Consider the following 21,260-nt stretch of genomic DNA (forward strand, 5'->3'; position numbering starts at 1 on the left):
ATTTATGAGACATCTGGAAACATTAAGTCTCAGAGATGAATAGACCTATGTAGTCATCTCTGTCAGGGCACAACCTTAATGACATTTTTGTCTGTGAACTTCCTTACTTTTGCCTGCTCTGAACACTAAATAAAGGTAATGGCTGAAGAGCTTTTGTTTGCAATTTTGCCATTACGTAGACCACTGAGGCTGTCCATGACTCACTTAACTATGTTTGCAAAGGTAACAGGCAACATTTTGCAAACATAATGTAGCAATGCAGATGCAGTTTCTCTGCACAGTCTCACACATTCTGAAGAAGGAGCTGAATAAGTGTTTGCACTTATGGAGAACCTGGCTGAAGAAATCACCTTTGAAGGAGGGAATCGAGTAGTTCAGGGCAAGGAACTGCTTCCTTGTGGCTTTGGGTGTCAAGTCTTGTTTGCTTGTTTGCTCTTTGATTAAGCTTTTCTAGAGTAAGTAACAATTCCTCCAAGTTACTGCCACAACTCAGAACAATAGTAGTTTACACAGAAGACTTGAAAATAATTCTTAAAAAAATTGAGTGTTTTGCTAAATATTGTGAGAGAATCACAGAGATTTATGAAAATATTTTCTTGAGGAATTTGCTAATACCATCAAGAAATATGAAATGTCCCATGATTACAAGGAGCAGACAACATGCCTCTAAAGTCTCATTTTCTGCCTAATGACCACGGAGAAAATGAAAAATAAATTAACTTTTTTTCCTAAACATGAATTGTTTTCTTTGAAAACTTAAGAAGGAGACATGAAAACATTTCCACAGGCTATATGATTTCTAACATCACATTTTTACAAATTTCAAAATGGGAATTGTGTCATCTCATAAAGCGGCAAAAAGAAATTTCTTTGGGAGAATGACACATATGTAGCTCAACAGCTTTGGAGAGCAGGCTTCCAAAGAGAAGAAGGTAGACTGTCCTTCAAGTTTCCATGGGGTTTCACCAGGTAAATGAATCCCAGGATCTCATGGCAAGGCATAAAAGATATTCAAGAAAGAGAGGTTCTGTTGTTGTCTGTATTAAGGTATATTAACTCAGTGATAACTCAGCCTAGATACAATCTCATGGTGCTTTGCATTTGAATTAATATAGCCTAGATCTCATCTGGATATAAAGTCTAAATGAATGAGGCTGTCTTCCTGCTGAAATCCAAACCATCTTGTTAGGAGCATGCTCAAATAGCCCTATATAGCTTTGTTTTGTTAATGTACCTTTATTTGCTGTGTGGCATAAAAATGGGACTTCTCCTGGAGTTCCTGTTACCTGGCTGCAAAGTGACACTGCTGCCCAGCCTCGAAAGCACACAAGGGGTGGAATCCAGCCCTTCTGGCACAAAACTTATTGCTGCACAGAGGGGATAAAGGAAGGTTGTGATTTCATAGTGGGTTTTTTTCCCCAAGCTTCTAAGCACAGGGAAGAAGCTGCTATGGTGATGTGTTAGGGAAGAAGCTGCTATAAGTGCTTTAGATCTTCCTCCCTGTGCTCAGTGGGCAGTCACACAAGGCAGTGGATGAGTGTGTGAGGCCATGCCCGTGACACATTCCTTAAAGGGAGGGAACAGCAGAGGAGCTGGGCCTCACCTCCCAACAGCAGCAGGGCCCTAGGCAGAAGCGATGGAAGGGACTGGTTATTCCAGGTGAGGACAGGTCCAGGTGTGGCAAGAGCACAGACTAAAGCAACAGCAAGGGACTGAGCAACCAAATGTCTACATCTGGAACACGGGCTCCACAGAAACCTTCCTCAAGCAGCTGTTTCCAAGGGGCTTTGGGTAAATCCACTTGAAGTTAAGAATTTGACAGATGTTTTTTTTCCCCTTCTCACTGTTAAGCCTTGGTGAATGTGACATCTTTTTACAGGGGGTAGGTGGGGATGGGGAGGAGGAGGGGAGTATGGAGGGCAGTATAGTTGGCTATGGACTGTGCTGTACCTGATCTCCAGCTCAGGTTCCAGCAGTTCTGAATACCTGTGATGAACTGCAGAACAGCTTTGTGCACAGAAGTGGCCCATGGCAATTCCAGGAGTGTAGCAAGGGAGGAGGAGGGGGAAGAGGGCCACAGGGACGTTACAAGGGGATAGTCTCTGTGGCACATGCCAGGATTGTCTGCAGAGAAAGTGTTGGTGTTTTGGCTCTTTCTCAGCTTTGCATTCTGTTGGCTGGCAGCACATGGCTCTCTTGGGCTGTGGGGACAGCTGTGGTGCATTTGTCTGAGCACCTGGCACCTTATCCCGGTACCCCCTGGCACTGCCCCCTCTCTGCTGGGCCCATGTGTGTGTCCCTCCCTTCACATTCTCTCAGCACAAAGCATCTTCAGACCAAATCCTAAGTGACTGCTTTACAAGCAGTAAAGCTCTGTAGCTGCACTGACTTCCCCTGCAGCTTGTCCCCTCTGTGTGCTGTAGCCTTGCTCCTTCATGTGGCATGAGCTCCATGCTGAGTTTCTGGCTGCCTGGAGGGTAGAGGAAAGGAATGCTAAATCCTTTTGTGAAACTCTTCTTTCTGGCACATATGGGTAACTACATTTAAAGAAAAGGCTCTTGCCATTTTCCCCTTCTCTCTCTCGACTCTCTTAAAGATGAAATGCTCTGAGTTTTGAGGTGCTCCAGGCTGCAGAGCAGGAAAGGTCCAGGTTGGAAGAGTTTCAGAGGTGACTGGCAACTCTGAGCTGAAAAATGAGTTGAGGTGATGAAATGAGAGGGCAAAGGACACTACAACAGAATTGCAGTGAAGAGGAAGAAACCACCTCACTTACTGCTAAGAGGAAGCTGAGCCAAAGTTCAGCAGAACTTGCTATGGTTAGCTTAAAGACAGAAAGAGATACAAGGATGAGAAGGATACTACCTGGGTCTGTACCTGGTCAACATTTTAAAAGGGCTTAGAGCTCTCTGCCAAAGGCCTGGCAGCCATATAGTGGGCTCAGAAGTGGTTTTAGATGGTACAGAGAAGCTGAAAGGCTTTAGCTGGAAATGCAGATTCCTGTTCCATAGAGGTGCAAGGGAACCTTGTTGTACTTTTATGTGCTAGGGAGATTTCTGTGGGGGTAATGCTTAACCATGCATTTTGTGTTTGATTTACCCACTGTGAGGGAGTGTATTATGGTGGCAGAATTTCACTGCCAGCAAGGGAATTGAGGCAGGCATCTGCATGTGCTTTGCTGTGTCTGTGGAAGTCATGTGTGCCCTCAAGTGCCTCCCAAACACAATTGTTTCATTTCCTCATCAGGCAGGAATTGTAGGTAGGGGTTTGGTGTCATCTGTGTGGGAGAATAGGCTCTCCCATAATATCAAGACAGTTTCTAGTACTGTTCAGGGTTATTTTTGCTTGCCTGTCCTCTCCTACCTGTCCCTGTGGTGTATCCAGCCTGACACAAAAGCCCTAGCAACACCACCCAGAGATCACCGGGTCAGGAGCACTTGTTTGGTCTGGGGTACAGAGGGAGAGCTACTGAAGGAAGCAGATTTTCTTCTATCTATTGTGACACACTGTGGTGAGCTGACCTTGGCCAGCTGCAAGCTGCAGTTCCTTCAGGAAATACCCACCTGCTGCACCGTGCCCTCAGCAGGGGCAGGGGGGCAGGGTCTGCTTCAGCACCTCCAGTGCCTCCTCCCCTCCTGCTCTCACCGGAGTGCCTGTGGGGCCTTCTCTCACTCCTCACTGCCTGTGCAGTGTTTTCTGCCCTTTCTTAAACATGTTTTTCTATGGCCACCACCATCTTGTCCATGGGGCTCAGCTGTGCCCTGTGGTGGGTGGGTTGGAGCCATTTGGAACTGGCCATGTCAGGCATGGGCTAGCCCTGGCCTCTCCTCACTAAGGCTGCCCTGCAGCCACCCCACAGCCAGCACCTGGCCACAGACACCTGGTGTGGATCTGCTGAATGGCACCTGGCTGACAGGATTGTGACAGGGGTAGCACCTTCTCCTTAGACTGCTGAGAGTCTCACCCCCAGGCAGAGATAAGGGCTCTTTCTGGCACAGTTAATGTGGCTGGGAGGTCAGGCAGCACTGAGATCAATGGTGTGGCTTTGGAGTGGACTCATGTAGGACCTACTGCAGAGTTGGTCTTTCCTCACTTTAGAAGCTGCAGGATTTGCACAGCACCTCACTTTCTTTTGAGAGCTCTGCTGAGTTGTGCCAGCCTGCTGGCAGTCCTCAGTTGGAATGGGGACAGGTGAAACCCCTCAGCTTGCATGCAGAGGGCTTCTCCTGGTAAAGCTAATTCCTCATCTGGGTGTCTGCAAGCAGAATATCCTCTTCCTCTGAGGAACTTCATCAGTTATTTCGCATCATTCTTATTTTTTTAAATTTACCTTTTAATCAAGCAAGACACACAAAGACTATGGAACCTTTCCCCAGAGAGGAGAAGAGAGCACGAACAGCTCCTCGACACACAAATTTGGAGGATGGTGATGCTTCTTCAAGAGAGCTGAGCTAACAGTCTGGCTGTAAGGAGTTTAGATCTGGAGCCAGACATCATGGTTGGGCCTGTCTGTGGTTATAAAGTAGTTGTTTGGGTTATGTAGAAGTTGTCTGATGGATCTGAGCTAAGAACAAAACAAAAACCCAAGGGGGAAGCTGTTTCTGGCGATCCTGGTCTCTATTTGATCTGGCACCAGAGCTGACTTAAATCTCACTTTTTCCTCCTTATCCTGATATCGGAATTGGTACCTGCTCTATTATGACAGTTACCATGCTTCCTCTCCGTCCCCGCCACGCCAAGGTCACTGGGAACATGAAACAGGATCTCCTGCCTAAGCCGACCGTAGTAGGCTGCGGGGCTGCTTTGAGCTTTGTCTGAGTGCACAGCTAATGCCCTGCCAGCACAGGTGTGGACTTGCTGGTGCTAAACAAGGTTCTGAGCAAGTGGTACAACAGTGGTGAGTTTCTGCAAAGCATCTGCAGGAAAAAAAAAAAAAAAGTGCAGAAGGTTCTTGCCCCAAATGATGCAATGGGGCAGTGCCCTGTGCTGGAAGAGGATGGTGGTGGTTTCCAGTGAGTGAATATTGTGGTTGCATAATTTAGGCAGGAGTACCTCCAAGAATTCTTATTCTGGTTTTTACTATTATTATTTTTTCATGGGTGTGAACCAAGAAGCCCTTTTGGGCAAAGGCTGTGTAATAGGAGTGAAAGCCATTTAGGCAGGAGTACCTCCAAGAATTCTTATTCTGGTTTTTACTATTATTATTATTATTTTTTTCATGAGTGTGAACAAAGAAGCCCTTTTGGGCAAAGGCTGTGTAGTAGGAGTGAAAGCTTAGAATGGATCTAAGCAAGCAAAGGGTAGACGTAACTGTATTGTCATGGTGTGTGTGATACACTGACAAATGCTGTGTACTTAAATGTAGTGCAGCATATGATTGTCCTGGTGCTTGCAGGCTTTAGTTAAATCCTTACAGATTTTATTTCTGTGTGTACATGTAGAACTGAATGCTTGCTCTGGATAGTTTGTGAACACACTCTGTTTTGTTGCTCAGGCCAAGCTAGTTTTCATTAGTGCATTGTTATTACTGGTGGACTCAGAAAAATGAGGGAGAGGAGCATTCTTTTGTGCTTGCACTTGCTCTTCCTCAAGCCAATGGCATAACCTCTGCTGGAGCAGCCCCAGGTGGTGCCTCTCCATAGTCTAATTCTACAAATAGCTGTGCCAGGTGAAGACTTTTCTCTGCCCACAGGTCCGAAAATGAAAGAATAGATTTGGCTGCTGCCTAATCCAGGAAAATTCCCTAGTCCTAGCCTGACATGCTTTACTTGTGTCTATTCAGAAAGTTTGCATACTCCCTTCTGCCAAAGAATTGCTAGAATTGTAATCTCCAGCTGGCCAGCAGCTGGACAGTGCTAACACCTTTAGCTGGAATGGTTAATCTGGTAGGAGGCTTGCGTTAAAATCTTAGTCATTTCTACATTCCTAAAAAATAACCATATATATAGGAACTAAAGAAGAAGCAAAGTTTACAAGAGTATTAGAACAGTATGACTTTCCCTGCTGATGACAGAGACCTGACATGGCAACATGGCATGAACCATGCTGGAGGGTGCATGAAAAAACTGCATGCAAGCATACGAACTTTGTGTTCAATGTGTGCAAGAAAAATGCCCTGCTATGGCTGTTGGTTGCACAGAAGAAGAATACTGAAGCATTATGAAGTTTATGGCATTAAAATTAAATAAGGAATTAAAAAAACAGTAATCTTGCAATAATATCAGCATTTCCCTCTTGAGCAATTGCTGTTTTTCAGACTATTTTGTATCAAAATGTGTAGTATATTTAACTTCCTATTAGATATAAGAGTCATACTGTATGTGTCAAGCATACAGAAGAGAGTTGTTATTAAAACTTTTTCATTCTTTTATCTTTTATTCTTTTCTTGTAATTTTCAGTCTTGGAACAGGTTTGTTAGTTTGGGTTTTCTTACATTAATTTCCTTTACATTAAAACAAACAAAAAAATTTAGAACACATTTTTGGTGTTAAGTAGTCCCTGTTTGAAATCTGTGCAATTCACACCTCACTAAATCCAGCAGGGCACTAACGCAGCTGTTTACAAATTTTGGGTTTGTGAGGCTCTTTCAAAGTAACATGACTCTGATGAAGAAACTTTATTGTGTGTTATAATTATTCTTCATAGTTTGTGGCTAGCCTTGGAAACTGCAAATCTGACTTTCAGTTTGTCTTTTAATACTTGTATTCATACCTGCATTTCCTGATATAAAAGCAGCACTGACTCTGAGTTCTAAACTTACAACATGTAAATCAGATTTGCACCATTTGAGGCACTCAGGAGAAGGGACAAAGATTATCTGTATGGTTTGTATAGTTTAATGTACAGGTGGAGGCAACGAGAAGATTACATGGATTGGACCAGTATTTTCAAGCTTCAACTGCTTTTACTTTGGCCCTATCCAAAAGAAAAGTATCTGTGAATTTTTGTTTGTTTTTGTCTTTAAAAAGAAAGTATATTTTGCATTCTTCTATAATAACTTGAATGCAGCTGAGGAAATTCTGCCGAGATTTATATGTGCAAGACTCAAACTCTGTGTCTGAAGGAAAACAAGCACTGAAATTTTACGTACAATGTAGTATTGAGGATCTGAGACTGAAATACAGGTGCATGATCAAAGTGGCCCTAGCAAGAAGCAGTTTTAAAAAATCTTCCCAAGCAACAAGTAGAAAATACTGCACTTGCACTTTACAATGGGTAAAAGGTACCTCAAGAATACCTTGTACTTGGGTAACTCAAGGAAAGAGGTGAGCCTTTCTAGAGTCTACAAGTCACTAATGTTCATCTTTGTAATTCCTTTTGCTTTTTAATGTATCTGTTTTTGAAATCTTCTGGCTTTCTTTGTGCAGTGTTTTGAGTGGGCATTCAGTCTTATGGCCTCACTCTTGGATTCTTTCTGTGCCTTGCCCTGCGTCTGGAATTAAGTGCTGTTTATGCACCAGGGTGCTGGCAGTGGGGGTGGGGAAGTTGTGTTTGAAGTTTTATCCGAAGCAGATCTTCTCTGGATTGCTAGGTACCCCACTGGGTGCAATTAAAGTCATACATCCTGCTGTCTAAAGGCAGAGAGGAAGGGTGGAGGAATTCTGACTCCATTCAAAGTTCATTCATGCTACTTAACTGTGGCATGCTGTCAAGACCTCCTCCCTTCACCCTTCAAGCAGAAAGTGGAAGAATGAGGTACTAGTCTAGGCCCAGGACTTCTGCTCTGTAGGTATGGGATGCTAGAGATAACACTGGACATGGACCTAATTACTGAACAGAACTTCCTGGCTACCTGCTTGACATGTACCTAAAAAGTTCTTGTGGTTCAGACTACACCATGGGTATTCCCACCAGACCATCAGTTTAGCCCATGACAATGTAAGGGGGCAGGCATGATGCTTTTCCATTCAACACAAAGCTTGACAGAGTAGTATTTGAAGAACTTTAGATGTCAGCAATATGCAACAGCAACGATCAGTCTGACAGTTATAGCTGAGTTTTTCAAAAGTGACTTTTGGATTTAGGTTTTGGGACCTTCATCTGCCATGCCACAGCCTGATTATTCTGTGTACCGAGTGCCTAAAATTCCTTCTAATGGCAATGGGTAGTGTAAAAGGTCTTACAGCTCTCAGTATTAAAGCCCAAAATATCTTGTACTAGCCAGCCCAAATGAGAGGACAAAAATAAAATTTTTCATTGTTTATCAGGTAATTTTTCATCTGAGATCTGATTCAACTAGGTGAAGGACCAGAATCCAGCAGGCAGTTGAGGGTGTGTTTCCATGCTGGAGCTCAGCCTGTCAGATACTATTTTCCCCCTCTTCATTTGTAGGTCTTCATCTGTAGATATCAAAGTGCTTTAAAGCACTGTGTTAAGCATTGTTATCTCTGGTTTTTTAGAGCTGAGGGATATGCAGCTGTGCCAAAGTGACAAGCCAGACTTCACACAGGACAGTAGCTCAGCTGAGGAAAATGGCTAATCATCATGAGTCTTTGCCCAGTGCTTCATCAGACCCCTCTCCAGTGAACACAGTGGGTTTTTTTGTAAAACTCCTTGACTAAATCCTACCAGTTTAGACACAAAGGACACTGACCTGAGGTGAATTAAGCATGCAGTAGGATTTGGCCAAAAGAGAGGAAATTACTGTATCTTCCTATCTTCCTATATAATCAATAGCTTAAATTTAATGAGACCTTGGCTCTGACCTGGTGGGTCCTTGCCTTGATTTGGGATAGCTGCTCTTGTTGAACTAACTTTCTTTACTCAGTAACAGCAGCAGCTGCAGTGTGGTGTAGACATGCCTAAACTAGCTTAAACAGTTCAGGTACTGCTAGCCACTGAGCCAAAGAACCATGGAGTTCAGCACGGGCTTGGTGCCTGAGGATTTTATCCTGCTCTTTGAGTTTAGCATTTATTTACTATCTCAGCTCAAGCAAGCCTTGCAATTTGTTGAAAAGAAGGCTGGTGGGTCTGGTGCCCTGTCTGCACTAGTACTTTTTCCGGCAGAGGTGAGCGTGGCACTAGGGTTAATTGTAGGAGATGTAGCCAAAGACAGTAGTGTCATGAAATCTGTTTTGCCTCTCCCTGCCTACTATTCTCCCTCTTCTTCCCCACTCTTCCACTGGTCTTCCTCATTAGCTGCCTTGCCTTTGATCCCATTTGCTATGAAGTTTCCTAGTCACTAAGTCTCTACTGGAGATCATGAATACCTAGGAGCTGGTGAAGGCTTGGAGAAAGAGCTGCCTGCTGGAAATGTCACTGGCCTTGCCTGACTGTGGCTCTAACAGAAGAAACTGTAGGGACTAAATGGGAAAATCCAGGACCATTCCCCTTGTGTCAGGTAAAAAGGACCAGAGCAGCATTTGTGATGTGCTCTCTCAAGTCACTCTCTGGATGGTGGGCTCCCAGCTCAGCCTCTGTAAGAGCTTTGTTGATATCTGTAACTCATCACTTTCTCCTGGCAGCCAAGGACTTAAGCAGAAAAGAGGGTTCAGGTCCTTGAGAGCTAAGTAACTTCTGCTGAGTCAATAGGGAGGTACCATCACTGCCCTCAGTTTTGTTTGCAGGAACAGCCTCATCAAATAGTGTTTGTGGGCAGAGACCCTAAGTAGGCTGCCGAGCTGTTAAATTGCCAACCTACCCACTGGTTTATTCTGCAGCAGAAATACAAGCATGTCTGGACCAACCCACAGAACTCAGCTCTGAACTCTTCTCTCATTTTGTCAGAATTCCCAGCTTGTTTTGAAGATGGAATTTATTTTTGTTCAATTGCAAAAGAGTTGGATGCAGTCTGCTAGTTGTGTTTTGCCTCTCCTTCTTTGTGCAGTGAATTTTGTTCATTCACTTTACATGCCTCAAGTTGCTGTAATGCTGCTGGGAAAGTAATTGCCTTGCACTTTCTCTTTCTGATGCCCACGGGTGACTGTGGGGGACTCCTCCCTGGGCACAGTGCAGAGTTAAAAGCCCAGCTTTTGCTGCCTTGCTTAAGACCTGGTTATTTCTTTCTTTTTTTTTTTTTTTTTTTTTTTTTTTTTTTTTTTTTTTTTTTTTTTTTTTTGTCAGCTGCCTGTTATATCAATCACAGAGCTGGGATCTATTTATAGGTTGGGACTCGGAGTACTGTGTCCTAGTCACAAAGAGAGGCAGAGACGCAGAGGGGACTGTCGGCTGGTGCAGGCAGAACCAAAAGATATTTAATCAGCAATTAGAAACACCTGAGGGCAAGGGAAATTCTACTCCAGCCTCGAGCCTCATCTCTCAGCCTGCAGCATGTAAGTAGTGAACTTCTATCTTTTATTGCGTTTATGGGCTTGTGTTTTGTTTCATTTCTTTTTTTTTTTTTAATACAAGCATTGCTCTGCACAAATCCTTTTATCTGGTCTAAAAATTATGGCAGCATCTCGATACAGTTAAAGGTAATATTTTTTTTATTTTCACTCTGTCAAAGGAAGGTCAGTGCGACCCACAAGGAGAGGAGTTGGTTCAGAACTTTGTAGAAATCAGGCAGTTTCACTATTTGAGCGTGGCTTTTTCCTCTGGAAATAAGTAAATGAAAGTTTGAGTGGAACAGTTTTGTTTTGGGAACAGAAACAGTCAGGTTTGCTGGCATTCCAAAAAGGTCAATGTATAACGTAACTCTGCTTAAGGGCTTACCAAGGACAGGTGCTATTTATCCCATGCTGGTAAAGGCAAACCTGGGAACTTTAGCAGTCCTGTCTTAAAAGAACCAAGTGACAACCTTTCCTCTTTTAAAAAACCCAATACCCCCCAGCTGCATATCAAATCTTTTCTTATCAGACACATGCAATGAAATTTTGCTTTTACTGAAGGTATTTAGCAATAAGCAGTTGATGTTTCTTTAATTTTAAAAGTCCCAAAGCAACTGAAGAATCTTCAATGACAAAAGAGGGGTGCAAGTCTTTGCAAAGTTGGCACAGTGATAATCAAAGAAGGAACTTACTCTCTAATCACCAACGAGGTGTTTGCTTTAAAGCAGCCAAGATGTAAAATGTTTAAACAATTATATATTTTTGGAGTATTTTATTTAACAGAAATTTTAAGACAGGGAGAACAATCATTAGTCAGATTTTTTTTTTTAATTAATAGCTTTTAGTAGAAATATGAAGAGAGGGAGAAAAATAATGACTCTGGTTTTTTGTTAATAGCTTTTAGTATAATATTTTTTGTCAAAATATGAGGTTTTTCTTGTTTCATGTTTTTGCTTCAGAGGTTTGTGTCACGTCTTTTTACAAAATTTAGGGTTAATATTTGTTTCTATCATAGGAAAATAACCATGCTCTGTCTAGCCCTCAAACCCTTAATATTACAATTTTAATTTTGGTATGTCAAGTTTTTAGCATAAATTTCTCACTACATATATATGTTCTAGAAAACTTTTTTACTCCCGAAATATACCATTTTTGAAGGTAGCAACAAATAAAATGAAGCTAAACTTAAAATAATTTGGAGCAAAAAAATGTCTAATAGAAACAGAATAATAAAACCAGAGCTGCTTCACAGTGAAAACATCAGATTTTGGGGAATACTTGATAGATTAATTTCTTGGATTGGCTGTAGAAGGGTGACAAATAGGCTTCTTCTTTAGTTCTTTATTTTGTATTTCTTCAGTGTACATTTTATAATACTTAGAGCATTTAGCTTAAGTACTAGGAATGAAAAAATATTGACTACATATTAATGCTTTCTAAGTTTTTATCCATCTATGTGAATACTCCATCATTCAGCTAGAATTCTGATATAAGGAAGGCTTTCAGGAGGATATGGATAAACCAGGTGAATTAGTATGCCCAAGTAATGCCCCAAAAGATCATTACAACACATTGCCTGCTATGAACCCATTTTCTCACAAATAAAACTCTGATCGTTGTCATCATATGAAGCTTCATTTTGATTATTAAAGCTTTTTGCTTTACTTAAAAATGAACATATTTAAATTATTTAAGTCCTTTTCTGTTTGTTTTGCCATGATATTACATTTATTGCTTCTCTGTAATAATACAATGTTATTTTGTAATAAAAGAACCAGATTTTTCAGGAAAGCATTAAAGGACAAAAATTGCTGACTTTGTAACCAGCAAAGAATCTATCACATAGCTGGTCTGAAGTCCCACTAAGAATTAAAAACCAAGAGACATTGCTGAAAAAAAAATTGAATTATTTTCTTCCCTACACAAAACCAATATTAACATGACTACGCTTGGAAATTACTGCAAACCTCCCCCCCATCCCCCATCATTTACCATAGATTTTCACAGAAATCTGAGAAATCAAAGTTTTCCAAGTATAAAGCTATAAAAGGTTCAGTCTTAAGAATTTATTTGGGCTATTCTATAGTTGTGTCCACATAATTGCTGGACTTTGTTCTTGTCTTTCAAACACATGTGAGTATTTTGCCCTGTTACCTGCCATATCTTGTTATTTCTGCTTTGGAAAAAAAATAACCAAGCACCTACTGTCCTTTGGGATAATGATCGATGCTTAATAGGGCTGCTTTTATTTGGAGGGAAAGAGTTACCTGTGGTTAAAGGGAAGACCAATGCATTATGTAGCAAAAAGGGTTTGTCGTTTAGTTTCTGCTTCACTAATGATTCACATTTTGTGGACTAAGCACCTATCAACCTCTGGGTTGTCTTACTGAACATATGCTATTGCATGATTTTTTTTTTTTCATTCCTTAAAAAACCCAACAAACATCTTTTGTTTTATCCCAGTTTATTTGTTTTTTTGACTACAAAGTAATGATTGACATGCAGATTCTCTTTCCACGCCTCTCCTTTCATAGCTGAGTATGACATCTCTTGGGAATTATAAATAAAACCTGTGCCAAATCTGCTGCACAGGTGTCTGGAGTACAGCATGCTCAGGTGCCTCCCTGTAAATCCCTGAGAATATGAAGTAAACACAAGCAGAATAAAAATACTCTTCCTGAAACAATTCTGTGTTTTGAGGGGCCTTCTCTATAAAACCCCCAAAGCCAGCAGCCAGTTATTAAAGACTGTGTGGCTTTCTCCCTCTCTTACTTTTTTTATCGCTTTACCTGTACATCTGTCCATCTATTTCTCATCTATTTTTACATTTCATTATGCTGTGCTTGCTCTCCAGCTCTCTTCTTTTCCTTTCCTGAAGACACATTTCTATCTGGCACAGAAAATAAACTCAGATTGCGGGTAGTTATGTTAATCTAATTCAATCCTCTGTGGGCTAGGAGTGAAATTCTAATAGTGGAGCTGTTGAGGGCTTTTTTGTTAATGGCTTGGGGATTACATTGAGTTAAAGGCTCATTTCCTAATCAAACAGAGAGGGAGAGAGTGACTCCGAATATTTATGAATCTCCCAGCGAGAGTTAAACATTGAACTCCAAAAGCAGGATTTCAGTGCTGCAAGAAAGAGTTAAAACCCCTCAGGGCTGCTGTGGAGAGGGAAAAAAAAAGGAAACCAGTTAAGCCATCAGCATTTTCAACTGCTGTATAACTTCAGTTTGAGAGAAAATAATCATCTCACGAGCTAAAATGGAAACTGTAGCAAGATATTTAAAACAAAGTCAAGTGATGCTTCAAAAAGGCTCTTCTTCAGTGAAGCAGGATGCACGCAGTGCATGCAGCCGCCTAACAGAAACTCCAAATAAATACTCCTCTAAATGAGAAGGATTGGAGGGTGGGTCGCCTTTTTATTATTAATGCCTGGAAGACACAATTTAATTTTCTAATGCTTTTTATTTTTGTTTCTACTTAACTCTTGAATCACCTTTTCTTTAAAAAAGAAAAAAAAAATAAAAAGAAAGCATGGATGGGTCAATTTCAAAATTGTCCTATTTCTGCTCTGTAGACTGGTACCTTTTGAGGCATTTTTTCTGTCCTTCAGTTTAGCTGGAGTGTTGTATCAAATAGTCCAGTTGAAGAACTGTATTTGCTGTGACAGGAATGATTGACCAAATTAATGCCTGATGGCTTTTGTGATGAGTTCATCACACATGCGTGGGCAGCTTGAGTAGTGCCTTCTGTTGCAGCAAAAGAGCAGGCCTGCCTGCAGCAAGCCCAGGACCTCTGTGCTGCCAAGGGCTGGTGTGTTGTGAACTAGCCAGCAGTAAGCTTTTCTGCTCCCAGCCAGGACTCAGAAAATTTGTCTGCAGCAGGTGAACTGCACAAAATCAAGACTGTGCCATGATCCTGCCTCTCTTCTGAAAAGAGGTCTTGGAAAGGAATGAGCATAGAAACCTGTTGTTTTCTGACACATGGCCAAGTCATATCTCTGTGTTCCTCAGTTTCCCTGTTTGTAAAATGATATGTGACTGCCATCAAAATAACTCCAAGATCTGCAAAGAACAATTCTATATAAATCCCACATGGCTGATTTGCCCATGGGAAAAACTGTGAATCACTGACATAGGTGCACAGTTGAAAACAACAGGGTTTGTTCTGGGAACACGAGTTGCCCCCCTTCACTTTATTGTTCTTGTTGTTTGGTAGGGGTTTTGGTTTGTTTGGTTGCAGGTTTTTTAATACATTTTGTACTAGCCACCAATAAGGTTTTCTGATTTTGGCATAACTAGGAAATAGAAGACTAATTTACTTCTCGTGTAACATTCAGTGGTGCTGTCCTATACACTAGGTCTGAGTTTAGTCTTAGTGACCCTTGCTGAGATGAGGCTCCAGGTTTATTGCCCAAAAGTGGTAAATCCTGGCTAAAAAAGTAAGTCACTGTTTCGTCTGGAGCCATGTGTATCAATGGTCATCCTGTATGCACCAAACTTGGCATTTTTGCTGACATGTCTATCTGGATGTAGCACCTTGAGGTAAGATTTGGCATCTTGCCCTAGTTTTAAAATTATTTAAAACTGCGACCTGATGAGAATGCCTGAGGCCCCTTTCTTTTTGTGCTCTGTGCCTGGACCTGCTGAGGAGAGCACCATCAGCTAGAGTGTACTTTATTAAATGCATTTGAAATACATATTAATTGTGTTCTTTCCCTCTAATCATTGGAATATATGGCAGATCACTTTGAAACAAAAGCTTTCTGTGGCTGAGCTGAAAATGTGTAACGTTTTTTTTCCTGCCTTCCCTTTCCTGTTACAGTTTCTTTTCTTTTTGCCTCAACCTTTCCTCTCCTGCACTATTCTGCTGTGGCCAGTTTATACTTATATTTTCCCTGCTGACCTTTCAGGCAAAATACACTTCCTTCTCCTCTTTTTGTCCTTTCCAGTGCTGTGCTGAATCTTATGAATGACTTGCTTCTGTTTACCTTGAAGGTGGCTGCATTTCGAGGCTTTGCCTGGCATATATACATTTTATGAACAACCGGGAAACTGAAAAGTGTTCTTCAACTTTCCCGAGAAAGCTACTGTGTTCTTGCATGCTACAACTACTTAAAAAAATATAGTAGTATAGAATGTCAAGGAAGGAAATACTGCAGGTCTAAATAAAACATATAGTTTAGTTGACATTATGGCTTCAAAGTAACAACAGTTTTAAAGTCTCTTCAAAGCACTCTTGAAAATCTCTAGAAAAAGTGCTGCAACTTTAGGTGAAATTACTTTTTTTTGGAGGGATGAATCTTGCAACTAAATCTTGCTGTTTGGAAACTGGAGAGCATATACCCAGCATATATGAGAAGGAAGCATAAGTGGCTATTTTTATTCATTAAGGAGTTGCTGCCCTTTCCTTTGCCTCAACCATGTGAGATGCGAATGATCCTGCTCACAAGAGTTTCACGCTGCTCTCAGAATGGATTCTCTTTTTCTGCGTAATTGTGTTTGCTGGATCAGCAGGAAATGTACTCCACAAGTTCTTCCCCCAGTCTTCTGTGATCACTTCTCTGTAGTAGGCCTGAACAAACAACTGGTAGCCATGTACTAAACCAGACATTTAATTCACATCCCCCTAAAGCTCACAGGACCTAAAGGGTAACTTTCCAGGTGAGAAGAGGGTATGTCTGTTACTAGGCTTTCCTTTCTTTTTGTGTGCTTTTTTATTAATCCTTAGGCTTTTTTTTTTTTTTCCCCACAGGCTTCTTGGACTTTTTAAAATTGCAGTTATTGTCACTGGCAGATTTTTCTACTTCTTCCCTTTAAATCAGAAATTCTTTCCTGTTGGATCAGGTCCCCATGGCCTGGTACAGGGGGTTCCAGCCTTTCCCTGCTGGGGATGTCAACTCAAGTAGATTGGTGAAGAGCTCATGTGAGTAGGATTTTCTCAGTGATACTTTTTTTTTTTTTTTATCTACAGTCTGTAGCACTGAGAGTGTGGTAATGCTCAAGTTATAAATATTGGTGAATGCTATCTTTGCATGGGAGAGGGAGACAAGGATTTTCTGAGTGCAGCTTTGGCTAGGAAGAGATTACTTGCATCAGCATCCTCTCTAACGCTCAGAAAGAAATTCAAGGAGCCTATCTTAATTCCCATTGCTTTTTAGGTGGAAACTGCTGTGTACAGCTTTAAGCATGCTCATGCCAGTCTTTAGACCAAGCTGTTTGTATCACTGCTGTTCTTCCATTCGAGCTCTAACAGGCTCCCTGTTCAGTTAAGGTGAGCTTTTTCACTGATGAGATGTCTTTTGCCCATCTCTTAACTGGGTTCCTGCTTCCCCATTCTTGATTCTCTGTGAAAAATTGCATGATCCCAGCAAAATGCTTTGTGTTACCGCAGGCTTTGAGTATGGTCCTGTTTTGCCCCCCATAATCTCTATTCTCTTTTTCACATTGCAGATAATCACAAGATTCTTCCATTTTTCCTGACCTTTCTTCCCATCCTTCTTACTTTTTTTGCTACATAGGATTGAACCTCACTTTTGTGTGGCTCTAAATAGGCTCTGCTCTTGTGACTCTCTGTAATGACTGTACATGCCATCTACTGCCTATGCAGTATGGCATGAGAGTGAATGTCAGCTGGTGCTCTGCCTTACACTCCCTGCACAGAGAAGTAGTTGGGGATAGAGAGCTACAGTTTCTTTGGGCTCTCTGTCCTGTACAAAGAAATCCGTTGTGATGATGCCTTCATGTGCTCCAAGTATTTATAGACATGTTACTACTGTGCTGAAGTGATGGGCCATACCTCTTGGTAATACCATGTTGACCTGGATACAGCAGTTCTAGCTCTGTAATCTCTCCTGGCACATGAGTTTGGGAAATGTGTGTTTAAGGAGGACAGAATTAATGGGGCTGCTGCTATGTTTGTGAACAGTTAAATGACGGGGGATGAGAGTCACAGCTTCTCCTGGGGAATAAGGACTAGCCAGAAGAATTGATTGTCTTGGCTTATTGATCCTTCAGGAAACAGCACTGAAGTGATAATGCTGTTCCTGCCACTTTGAGGCACTTTGTACCAGCAACAACCTCTGTTTACCTAGGATAGTGCAAAGGAAGAGCTGCACTGTTGCTAACTCATTCCAGAAAAAACCCATGCCAGACATGTTGAGTTTGCCACTTGTCCGTCTGCTTCCAGGGAGAGGTGGGTGAGCAGAGGTAGCTCAAAACATGTTTGTATTTTATAGTGCTTAATGGAGATCGGCTGCAAATGGTAGCTAGTGAAATGCCATGCTGAGTCTTTGCTGGCAGTGTCTTGCTCTAAAGCATTGGTAGATGGTCTTTCAGGTCCTTTCCAAACCAAATTGTTGTGTGATTCTACCATGTTTCAGGCTGTTGTGTCACAGGATATCCATCTCTCCCACCCCTTTCCTTCCCTTCACCTCTCTGGTCAACTTGCAGTCACCACTCAGGTGGTCTTGCTTGACCAACTTGTTGAACCAGGGTGGTCCAAATGCTTTTTATGCTGTGATCCCAATGCCACCTCCTAGCCGGGAGCCAGCCCACTTGTGTGGCCTGATGGGAAGTGGATGATGAAACATCCCACCTTCTTTGCACTGAAGCACCAAACATGCCCAGAGAAGTCAGGTATTTTTTCTGGCCTCAGGGTGGCAGAAGGAGAAACACCCACCTGCTGCAGGGGCTGCTGGAGGAGCAGTGCTTTCAGCTACTCAGCTACACCACCCCTGTGTGTGCACAAAACTTGTTCAAGGAGCACAGCACTGCAGAATGCCAGCTCTGAGCATCTGTTGGGTGCTTCTACAGCCATGGGCCTGCGAGAAGTGGGGGCCCTGACTGTGTCTGGGCTCTCAGCTGTCCAGTAGCAGCGTGGGCTGGGGAAGCCCTTGGACTGTTGCCCCTGAGGCATTGGTTGCAAGCAGTTGATGAACTGGGCTGGCTCACACTGTTAGCTGGACCACTGCTGGTAACTACAAGTTTTGGACTCTTGCCTGTACAAATAAATGAGCAGATTGCTCATGATGCTCCCTATATCCTTTTGTCTCTGCTTTGTACTTCAACAGGCCTTGCACCATTTCTCTTTTTTGGGTGTGCTGTGTTTTGAGGAATCTCGGGCAGGTCTCTGCAGCTTCCCATAGCAAGGTCAGAAGACCAAGAAATCTTGGGGCCACTTGGAGCGCATTGCAAAACCTTGCACAAAGCTATGAGGGCCAAAAGGCTATTGTGAAACACTTCTTTGTTGAGTCAGGCCAGCTTATATATAGAGATATGCAAATAAAATAGAGCCAATTAATTACCCTACATATAATTCCTATACTTCATCCTCTTTGATGTTGCCAACAACTTCATTGCAGCACTTGATGTTTGACTTTACATCTCAACTATGTGAAACAAGATGATGAGAAAAATTGCAGGTTTTTTTTTTTAAGAAGAAAAGTGTCTATGCCACAAGATTTCAGGGAACAACTAAAAAGTAATGCCAGCTATATTCTTTAAAAAAAGATATGATATTAATAACCACCAATGCATAATAGAATATATAATTATGTTTCTTTTGGGACTTGATCAGTAGCTGAACATTCAAGGCTCAAAATAATGAATTTAATATAGTATGCAACATCATATGTTATGTTATGTAAAACTATTATCTACTTAATAAATCTCATGCTGTGACTGTTCTACTTCTCAACTAGTTCTCAGACTATAGTGACAAGTTCTACTGGCAGCTTTGGATGTTGCTTCTGTTTTGCTCTTGTTGTTTGCATCATGACACATTCCCTACAGCTGGGGCTGCTGCATTTAGCCATGAGACAGCTTCTGTCTGAAAGAGCTTCCAATTTGATTCAAAACAAGAGACTACTAGGGGTAGCATCAGTCAGGAAGTCCTGTGGCTAAAGGAAAGATGAGGGCAATGGAGACAGGAATTTGTGGTAATATATTGCTGAAAGTGTGGCCTCTTGGGAGTACAGGTGACTTTGCTTGATACAGACTTAACAAAAAGATACCAAAAAGAGCACAGGCCTGTATTTTCCTGTGTAATACTTGCCTAATTCTTTGCTTTGCAAAATTAGCACTTCCACTTTCTTAGCTGAGAAGAGAGCTCTGCTACATGTTCTCAGTATCTTTTCATACATGTCTTTTCCTTATTTTTTCAATGAGGGAGTCATCTTTCTCTTTATAAAGAAGTGCTTTAAATAAAACAAATAAAGTTAGAAAATAAAATTACATAAAATTAGCCTTGGGTTTTTTTCTGTGTCATTCAGTGACAAAGTTATGGATGGATTCAAAAATATATGCCCATAAAGGCATTTGGACATATGGACTCAACAGGGGCAAGTACATGTTATGTTCTGGAGAGACCTACCTAAGCCACAGGCTGCCAACATAGTGGTTATGAGGTCTGCAAAGGTCCAACGAGGTTAAAACAGGGGAAAACTCTCCTTTCTTATAGTCTTTCCCTGAGCACGTGTTAGTATTTGATATCAGAGGTAGACTATGGGACAAAGTGACATCTTAACTTCACCTGGTGTAGCTCTGCTAATAACTTTTCTTGCAACTGATTCAGTGTTGTCACTTTCTGCAGTTAGTTGTTTACATGATACTCTGTTACAGATATGTAGAATCTACATTTTGGGATATCCAATCTTTCTTACCCTGAATGTTTTTCTCCTGCTATAGGTAGTGTTTCTAAAGCTGCTAAAGTCCCTAGGATAGAAAAGCTATACCAATTTAAAAGTGGCAGTGAAGAGAAGATTGCAGCCATGGAGCAAGACTGAGCTAAGCAGAAACTATTCTTCCTGACTTTACCCTTTCTGTATGGTACTGTGTTCCTTCCCTCTGACTGCATGGTTCTTGAGGTAGCATTTTCAGGGCAGAAGTTAGGCCCAAAGGGAAAGAGGCAGTGGGTTGGAGGACCCTTTCAGGTATTTATGTTCAAGGCCACATTATGCAGCAGCTGGGAGTTTGTTTCCATGTATCACATCGTTTGCTCTGTAATGCTGAGCCCTGCAGAAGGTTTAGTCACCTGATGGCTTTTGGTTTGGCGGCGTGTTGAGGCAGAGGAGCTTTGCATTGCTGTATCATCAGCTGGCAAAGGTTTCTTGAAGTAAATGGTCACTACCTTAGAACAGCCAGCAGGGCCCTCGTCTTGCTGGTACTTGTTCCTTGTAACTTTGTCAATAGCTTCTGGCTTCCACTTTCCCATCTGTGAGTGAGAGGGAGTGATATGCCCTCTATACCTTCTATCTGCAGTGCAGCACATGGGAACACCTTCCCAGGTTTTACCTGACAGAGGAGGGAAATTGGAGAACATGAAGATATTTTGCTTTTAAGATGAGAGTACAGTATGAGAAAGAGGAAGGACCACAAACATCTTGCACTCAGTGTTTATATGGTGGAGCATGCTTCTTGTACAACATCTATCCTGTGAGCCCAGAGTACTGAAGATGTGCCCTCTTATTTGCTGAAAACTGTGGTTTAGTGTTTTGGCTTTTTTTTTCCCCCCAGGATTTCTTGGGCCTTTACCAAAGCTGCCATCTGTAAATTTGTAATTGTAAACCTGTGTAAGCTTGGAAGCTCATGTAGTCTCATGTAATTTTGCTGCTGTATGTTTTCAGTAAGATGTGAAATGACTTCAGCCTTCTGAGCACATTTACTTTCATGGGCCAGAATTCACCTCTGTGATGAGAGGACAGCTGTGCATTACTTTTTGGGAGCTAGAGGAGGCCAGGCAAGGGACAGCAGTGCTTCCCATCCTGCTTCACATGTAGATTATAATCTTTTGCATATTTCAGTACTTTGCACTGCTAGGTACTGATGTACATGGGAATCAACCCAAAATCTTTCCCATTGAAGTCTTGATAAGCCCTCAGACCTGGAAAACTTGTGACGGGCCTGAAGTGCTGGGGAACCATGCTAGGTTTAGCTCTTCAACCCACCCAGAAATATTCCAAACTTCTTTTTTTTTTTTTCTGAGCTCATCAATAAT

General features: G+C 41.8%; 1 protein-coding gene across 4 annotated transcripts in view; it reads left to right on the forward strand.

The window, feature by feature from the left end:
* Positions 1-10,136: 10,136 nt before the first annotated feature.
* ESRRB (estrogen related receptor beta) overlaps positions 10,137-21,260 on the forward strand; it is a 122,963-nt gene continuing 111,839 nt past the window's right edge. For 2 of the 4 annotated variants that reach the window (XM_039704869.1, XM_039704866.1), the window contains exon 1: positions 10,137-10,268. Coding sequence is in view for 3 of the 4 variants with exons in the window: in XM_039704866.1 (XP_039560800.1) it covers positions 10,267-10,268 (2 nt within the window). In the remaining variant the exon portion in view is untranslated. Of the gene's footprint in view, positions 10,269-16,019; positions 16,191-21,260 lie in introns of all 4 variants that reach the window. The other 2 variants (XM_039704868.1, XM_039704867.1) reach the window with 2 other exon arrangements.

The sequence above is a fragment of the Passer montanus genome, unplaced genomic scaffold (assembly GCF_014805655.1).
Source record: "Passer montanus isolate IOZ18808 unplaced genomic scaffold, ASM1480565v1 scaffold18, whole genome shotgun sequence".
NCBI classification, from domain to species: Eukaryota; Metazoa; Chordata; class Aves; order Passeriformes; family Passeridae; genus Passer; species Passer montanus.